The sequence below is a fragment of the Montipora capricornis genome, chromosome 12 (genome assembly GCF_036669925.1).
Source record: "Montipora capricornis isolate CH-2021 chromosome 12, ASM3666992v2, whole genome shotgun sequence".
NCBI lineage: Eukaryota > Metazoa > Cnidaria > Anthozoa > Scleractinia > Acroporidae > Montipora > Montipora capricornis.
Window position 1 is genome coordinate 6,641,375 of NC_090894.1, and position 8,791 is coordinate 6,650,165.

Sequence of the window (8,791 nt, forward strand, 5' to 3'; positions counted from 1 at the left end):
TCCCAGTCCTCCAAATTACGCCACCAGATCACCTGATTGTACGTCGTTTGAATCAGTCGTTGCTCCGAAGACGCTCTTAAGTCGAACTTTATTTTGTTAGGTTCGGCACATGACTGGAGCGGCGTTTGGAACGGGCCTAACTCTATTAATAGTTTTAAGTTCTCAGAGTACTTACTACGTTCATTGAATATTACAAATGTATAATACAGTTCGCTTACATCCAATTTATTCATCATTCTACTAACAGCATGCATGTTCAACTTTTCTGCCGTTATAGTTTTACAATAAACACCTGAGAAGTTCTGAAACTTGTCGCTCCGTTTGTTCAGAAGATTGTTTTGAAATTCTGGACTCTGCTTCCACATGTTAGAGACGTAAGAATTTCGAGTTCAATTGTGTTTGCCATTTCCAGTAGTGTAAAGTTATATTTATATTTTTTTAGTGAGTGGCTGATAATTCAGAAAACACTTGATGTTGTGTTAAAAATATGAAACAGTACGTTAAGAGACGGATGTGACCACTTCAACAAAGGGGCCACACTGTCGCCAGGCAAAATGCACGTACTAGAAAACACAACTAACTTTACTTACAAAGGCGTTCCAACGTCTCTCACGGAAACTTTCGTGCGTATACTGACCTCGTAAACAATTTAATTCATACCTGGACACACTAGGATTTATTTCTTATTTGGAATTATTCCATCTGGGTTTATTAACTAGAGAAGCAAAAAGGACTATGTTAACAAGTGCTTCTAGTGCTTGTTGTCGTGCAACTGCTGTACTCCTAGTCTTTAGTAAGGCTGCAACGCTAAACTTAGGTCAACTGTTGTTGACATTGTCGTTTTAACTCAGATTTTCAGCATGCGTGACGTCCTTACCCGAATTCTCCACCACTCGCAGAAGGGAACTTTTTGCCACGGACAGGGATTAGCTCTCGCTCCCTTTTACCTTCTGCCTAGTCCGCAGGAAGTCAGGACAATTGACTTCTCACTTGCTTTTAATTTGCTCTTTCCTTCTTACAATAGTTCTTCTTAGGGCGTCTGTTCTCTTGCGAGTGAATTGTTAAAAGTGTGCCTTGAGATCGAATGATTCGTTTACTTATTAGCGCCACCGGTCCAGGTAACGCATCGCGATTGGTCAAAGGATGAGAGGCTTAGAACGGAAATAACGTCAACTACAAAAGAAGTGCTTAACACCAACTACGATGGTGTACCTACGGCTGCACGAAACGCGGCCCACGCCGACGACTTCCAAATTGCAGTGCCGTTAGGCCTTGAGCGAATTCAGCAGTGGTTGGGGGACCAAGATCACTAACTAAACGTTCTGGACGGAACGTGACTTGTCAACTAAGAAACTTAAAGTAACAAAGGCTAAACCAACCGAAGTAAGCAAGGGCTAAACAAAGACCTAAACTAATAACTTCAACGCCGGGTTAACGGATCAGTACGATATCGGTATTTCTACAGCAATAGTGATGGTACTACAGTGCAACAACAGTTGATCTAGGGTTAGCGTTTCAGCCTTACTAACATAAACTAAAGACAAGGAGTACAGCAGTTGCACGACAACAAGCACTAGAAGAACTTGCCAACATAGTCCTTTTTGCTTCTCTAGTTAATTAACCCAGATGGATTAATTCCAAATAAGAAATATATCCTAGTGTATCCAGGTATGAATTACATTGTTTACGATTTCAGTAGACGCACGAAAGTTTCCGTGAGAGACGTTGGAACGCCTTTGTAAGTAAAGTTAGTTGTGTTTTCTAGTACGTGCATTTTGCCTGTCAACAGTGTGGCCCCTTTGTTGAAGTGGTCACATCCGTCTGTTAACATACTGTTTCATATTTTAGCACAAGATCAAGTATAATCGTTAGTTGTTGTCCTTTAGTAGCATACCGATAGTAATGATTCCAAGTTCGAGTGAGGCCTAAAACTACTGTGAAGTGTTTTTTATACCCAATTATTCCATCAGAGATCAACCCTAGTATTGGAATTTGGCCCACACAAGGACAGAGAAAAGATCGTCTTTTCTGAATTATCAACCACTCACTAAGAAATATAAAGATAACTTTACACTACTAGAAGTGACAAACATGCTCCACTCTAAATAGCTTTGTGCCTTGCAGCACCATTCGTTACGCACAATTAACTTAAGCTGCAGAAGCATTTGTTACGAACAATTAATTTTAATGGTACGACAAATAAATCATCACACATATTTCTTTGACACGCGTCAAAAGTACTTAAACGCATCGTTACCTAATCAAAACAAACACAATTTAACTCGCAATTTTTAGTTCTTTAACACACAAGCTTTCAATTGAAAATCAAGGAAGCCATGCACATCCTTTGGGAGCTGCCGTCTTTAAATTCCCAGGTCAAACATGTTAATTTACCCCTTTCATACTAATTAGTCTCCTTTCTTAGCTTAAATAGTTTTACTCTTTTGGTTCGCGCCTTCATCCTTAATTATTCTCGTTAGTATCTCACTTAGTTATACTATTTATTGCATATTTTCATTTTATTTCTCACTGTACAACTGACGATGGATGATGTCTCATCCAAAACATGTATTATCGTCATTCAAAAATGAACTTCAAAAACATTGTGTGGTTCATCAAAGCGAAATTGTTCGTTGCGATAAATCAACTCATCTTGACTCAAGTAATTGCGTCCTCCACAATATGCCTATTTCTATATAATAAAATATGATTCAAAGTTCATTGCGAGGGTAGGAACTGAAAAGCAAGAATTGACATCGAGGATGAGCAATGCAGAAATAATTTTTAGCTTTCTCTTTACCCAAACGTGGCAGCAAAGTTCAAAGTAATCAGATCGAAATTGGCCTATATATTTCACCTTGCGTTATACCAGATACTGCGTAAACCACACAAAGTATAACTTCACATTACAACTCAAAAACTTACAAAACGTTTACCAATCCATCGGTCTTTAGTTTATAGCGATATTTCTCGTTACGTCATCTATTGTTATTAATATAGAAGTAATAGACCAATTTCGATATATTAAAATTCAATCCTAAACAAAAGACATCATCTCGAGGCTCTGGGGAATAAATATAAGGACTTGTATGAGTTTATTCCCCAGAGCCTCGAGATGATGCCTTTTGTTTTGGACTGAATTTTAATATATCGAAAGTGGTCTATTCGCTGTTGAAACAATCATTGTTTTAGTACAATTACATAGGTGATTCTTTGAAAAATATATGCCTTTTCTTTAAAAAAAAATTAATTTCTTCGTTTGTCACCTCGATAAAAAGGCTTGGGGCCATTTTGTGATTATCGCGTGGTAGTCACCTCATCGGCAGCCAATCAGCGCAGAGAATTTTCAATAATCACCTATGCAATTATAATAAGTTCTTTTGTTCCGTGGTTGGCAAATTTCAATATCAAAAGAAATGTGACGTTCATTTTTGTAAACAAGAAATATCGCTATTATCAGACTTGACAGTTTTCCGTGTTCTTTCACGTCATTTTGTAATTTCAAAGGTCTTAAATTAACTCGTTGTGGTCGAGTGTTGATTTCCGAATTATTTTCACCTACAACTCAGCGTGAGAAATAGCTGGTTTCAAACGGGACTGTGACCTGAAAGATAAAGCGGCGAATACATCGTCACATGTTTACATCAGATTTTTGTCTAATATCAGCTGTGGACTCTTGCTGTGCAAAAGTCATGCGGGCAAGTAGGGGAGTGAGACACCGACCATCAGCCACGGACAACTTTTTAGCTTTCACATTGTGGTTAGCCGCGCATGCGCAGCGGCTACCCACAAAAACTGTAGTCAAGTTAGTCCCCCTAACTCTAAATCACCTGGATTGACTTGATTCAAATCACGATAATTACATTGATTCCAAAATTACAAGCCAATTTTCAAAGCACACTTTTAAACTTCATTTTTGAGGGACTCATTAAAATTCAAACAAATTCATGATCAGTTGTAAACTAAAAGCAGAGCATTGTTGCCGAACAGTAGAAACTTGTCAACATTATCTAATTGTCACTTCATGTTCCTTTTATCCTTAAGAAAAGCGTACGCAGCAAAAATGGCCGTGAATTTCACTTCAGCATCTTTTTCAGGGCATTTATCTGGATGGTACTTGAGAATTGCAGCTCTGTAAGCGTCCTTCAGTTCCTCATTGGAGCAGTTCTTTTCCAGGTTGAACATGTTGTAAGCCCTTTCCTCTACTTCTTTGTCAAGTTGCTTCAGTTCTTTCTCGAGGATGGAGGTAACTTCTTTAGGATCATCCTTGATAAAGAGTCCAAAAAACTTGTTGCCCAAGTAGTGGTCTCCCACCGCCACAGCAATGCAGATCCCAGCTCCCAAAACAATAGCCCATGGACCAGCAACCAGCAAGGGAGCTAGATATGCCCCACCTATGGAAAGCCCAGTAGTAGCGGCCAGTCTACACATCTGCCTTCCCATTTCACCTTTGGTAATGTTGCCATGAGCGTAGCCCTTCATGATGTTAATGCTTTGGTATGAGATTCCAGCTGCTAAGAGTCCTGGCCCCAGGGCCTTGCTCAACACAGAGCCAGTTGTTGCAATCATAGTAGTCTGGGATGCAGCCATTCGCTGAAGACCCAGGAAGGTTAAACTCAAGCTTCCTCCCATAAGGGCTCCTCTGGCAGTTGCCTTTGAGGTAGTGACTGCTACATTGACAAATAGTTCATCTAGACCGATCTTGCCTTGCCTGTACTTTGAGATTTCATCTCCCAGAGATATGAGCATAGTAGTGACTCCATCAATGGCAGCAGCCACTCCAACTTGCAGACAAATCTCTCTTTTAATTTGCTTTGCTCTCGCTTTCTCAAGCTGTGCTTTGTTTTCTCTAAGATTTGTATTAGCTTGGTCCAGCTGTTCCTTCTCTAATCCAAGCCGTCTTTGGCTTTCTTCAAGTTGCCGTTGACCACTAGTGTGTCTGGTATTGGCATCCTGTAAGAGTTGCTGGTCAGCTTGTTTCTGTCTCACAGCCTTGTCTAGGTCCTTAGAGACTGCTCCTTTAGACTTCGACTGAACCTGCTGGTCAACAGATTGCAGGTCCCGCCCGGCTGTATCCAACTCGCGCTTTGCTATTTCAAGCTTCTTTTTCACCTGGTTCATCTTCTCTTGGAGTACATCAGGGTTTTTCGCTGACTGAGCATGTTTAGACATTTTCTCCAATTTTTTTTCATACCTATTCACTTCGGTGCGTACTTCATTCAGGTTCTTTAACAACGCATTCCTGTTATCTGAGGATACAGCAACATCCTTCAGCTTGTCAAAGTTTTTGTCCACAAAGTATTCCACTTCTGTTACACTGGGAGACTTCAGTTTCTTCCCGCCAAGGTTGATGTCAGAAGTAACTTTAAATGGCTTTGCAGACAATGTTCCAGTCTTTGCATCTCTAATTCTTGCATTTACAGTTTGCCCATGAGCAACACCATCGGGTCCAATTAGCTCTACATTGTCAAAACGTAATTCGTTGGGAGCTTGCGGAGGTAAGTCTGGTGATTTCTGCCCCCATTTTTCAAAGTGCTTCTTCGTGAGGTGCTCCAAGCCACCCTCGTCCGTAGAATATTTGTACTGGTGGGCATGAATCTGGCCATCTTTGGTGATGTAAACTCTGTCAACATGTTCAGGAATTTGGACTGTTTTTCCGTTGTATTGAAATGAACCCACTCCATCTCCAACGATACTTTTTGGTGCAGGTTCCCCTTGGAGGATAAACTCATTCTGGACTTTAGCATCAGTAAGACCCTCGAAGATAGGCCCTCCAAGGTTATTCAAATCAGATGCATAACCCTGTTGTGCTTTCTGTCTGGCATCAACTTTCATGGAAGAAAAATCTTTGGCATTTCTGCAAATTTTATTTCTGCTTTTACCTACTAATCGTAGTATCTCCTCATTTGATGTTTGGAAATGTTGAACGGATGCTTCCCGATGCCGAACTGACCTTTCCAGGTTCTGTACAACTTCTGTCGTTTGAGCCACTGACATCTCCAGTTCGTTGACAGTTGCTTTAACATTGCCATACGTTTCTGTAAAGTGAGAGACTGCTCCTTCTCCCTGCTGCACAGTTCTGTTGAACTCCTTCACTGGGATCTTCCAATTTTCTACGACTGCATTTGTCATTGCTCTAGTCTCGATGGCACACTGGACGTCACCTTCCTGTGGCGTAAGGTCACTCCCCAAGTTGTCCGATTGGCCATCAAGGGAAAGAAGTTCACTTTTACAACCCAGCGCCTCAAGAATTTGTTCCCTCCTGGCTGCTTTCTGAAGAAACCTCTCAGCATCCTCTTTTGAAACTTTGATGTTGGGCTTCTCTCTTACTTCAAACCACTGAGGCTTTGCAATGACCTCAACTGAGAACTGAGGACCACTATGAGTTTCTGTCTTGGTCTCGTCCAAAAGGCAATTCAGCCCTAATGAGAGCACCTTGGCCCAGGGATCTACTTTGTAACTCTTTCTGACTTCGAAATCAAATTCAGCCTTGAAGACAGCTTTGACCTTAGCTGAAGCCACATAGGGAAAGTTTCCAGTGATAACCTTGCGACCTCGTCCCCAGGGTCCCTCTTCTTCCCTTCCTTGCAACGCTCTTAGGAAGGAAGGACGAAAGACCCTGGGGACGAGGTTGATAACCTCGGGGTCATCTTTCAACTTGAATTGAAAGTCAAATCTTTCTAAAGTCCAAGCATCATCTACGCAAACAACTGAGGTAGGGTTGTGAAAGTACAGGGTAGTTTTGATGTACTCAATTACAAGATATGAACCAATGTCCAGTTTGTGCTCATGCAGAGCCTCTTTTCCTGATGGAATCTTTGTGGTGCAGTCATCAGGCCATAGGTATTTTGAATCACGAAAAATTCCAATTTTGATGAGTTCCTTGGGTTGAAGATAATGTTCTACTTTATCGACTGCATCAGCCGCCCCTTGGAAATATCCATAAGCACTGAGGCAAAATTTGTTGTTTTCATCTCCAAATTTACCAACACCACTACGTAGGATTGATCTCGTTTGACACTTGAGCCGGTCCTCATCGTTAAGGATGTCAAAAGAGTCAAAAGTAAATCCGAAATTTGAGTACCTTCCCTTATCACTTGAAGCGTGGAAGGCAAATTTTCGACTCCTATTTTCTCTCTGTGCGGCTAAGAAGATGGCGGCCACTTTGGATTCATATTCATCGTCCCTGGGGAAATTATGCTCCTCAGCAAGTCTGTCAAGTTCTTTCAGAATGGCCATATTAAGCTCGTCCATCATTTCGTCATCCATGGGAAAAGGAGACCGTGCCATTGCTATCTCCAGGACAGCCTTGTAAACTTCGGAAAGATCGCTAAACTGCAATGGAAGCGTAAAGAATCTTTCTCATTTTTAAGAGGCTCACAGTTTAATTCGCGACAACCGTTAGGGAGTGTTCATAAGTTATGTAGGGGTAGGGGGGAATTATTTGTTCCTTTAAGACGTAGGTGCCGTCGAAAAAACAAGGAAGCCAAGAGAGCTGGGCAGAGATAGGATGCATCAAAAAATATAGATTCGGGAGCTTAAGATTTTACGACGGCGACGGCAACAACAACGGCGCAAAACAATGCTATCATTGGTTAAAAGAGCATAAATAGAGAATACTTCATGGAAAGTGCGGGCGTACGGTATTTACGCACGAGTTGTTGACATATCAGAAATCGAACGAGTGAGCGCAGCGAACGAGTGTAATTCCTGATACAAAAACAACGAGTGCGTAAATACTGTACAAAGCACTTTAAATGTGGTATTGTGTTTATTATATACATACTGAGATTTAAAATCTTGTTTATCGTCTTTAATGACAAACCAAGAAAAAAACTCTGTTACACGACTTCAAGTCAAAAACTCATGCAACGAGATGCTTCCGTGAAGCATACACTCGGTTGCCTGTGGTACGTGTCACAGAAAATCAGAAGGCACTGAATTGTGTGGTATTGAACTACAGCATTCCAGTCTCTGAAGAATAACAAATAAAAGAGAAGCGACAAACATTGGCTTCTGGGCTGACATGTTGATAATTTTCAAGTTCCCTCACAACTTCTTTTCACCACAAGTTTAAACGTGCCCTCCAAGCATCTGACAACTTTGTAATCACTGAAGTTAACCCTGTCCGGCGGGGTTAGTGTCTGGATGGGAGACCAAAACAATATACCCCTAAAACAGAAGCATCGGAACCAAAATACTATTAACGCTAACAAAGGCGAACTCAGCAAGGTAGAGATTTTGTTAGCTTGCTTTATGCAAAACAAGAACATCATTCTAAAAGCTTTTTCTACGCAAACAGTAGGTTCTGGAGGTAATTTTGACAGTGGAAATCAAGGTTACGCGGCAGACGGCAAACTCACGATTTCATTCAGAACACACCAGAAAGACGCTAACCTCATTTTGACAAGAAAATGCTTTACTATTGCTATAAAAACTATCCAGTTAAGCTCGCATATCATGAGACATGATGAATTCATAACGGCCACCTTTTCCAGCGAAAAATTTTCTGAAACAAACAACATATTTGCTATTAGAGGCAAAAACCCCTTCCTATTTCATTACGTGCGTGAAGAGAAAGAACTCAATCGTGTCAAATAATATGCGCAATATTACAACAAACTAAAATTTCAGGATCAAACCGTTTCCATAAAGAAACTTTTCCTTGAATAATGAAGCACAAAATAGACGACAAGCTTTCTTTCAAATAATTCTTGGCTGTCACATTTCCAATATTGTTTTTTTACCTGAAGACTGTGCAGAGTTGATCACAGATCCACTGAAGGTGTTC

The 8,791-nt window shown here is 40.8% G+C and overlaps 1 protein-coding gene across 1 annotated transcript in view; it reads right to left on the reverse strand.

Annotated features, from left to right (window-relative positions):
* Positions 1-3,870: 3,870 nt before the first annotated feature.
* LOC138026642 (uncharacterized) overlaps positions 3,871-8,791 on the reverse strand; it is a 12,379-nt gene continuing 7,458 nt past the window's right edge. The window contains exon 2 of the mRNA XM_068874077.1: positions 3,871-7,335. Within this exon, the coding sequence (XP_068730178.1) occupies positions 4,018-7,335 (3,318 nt within the window). The 3' untranslated portion in view covers positions 3,871-4,017. The remainder of the gene's footprint in view (positions 7,336-8,791) is intronic.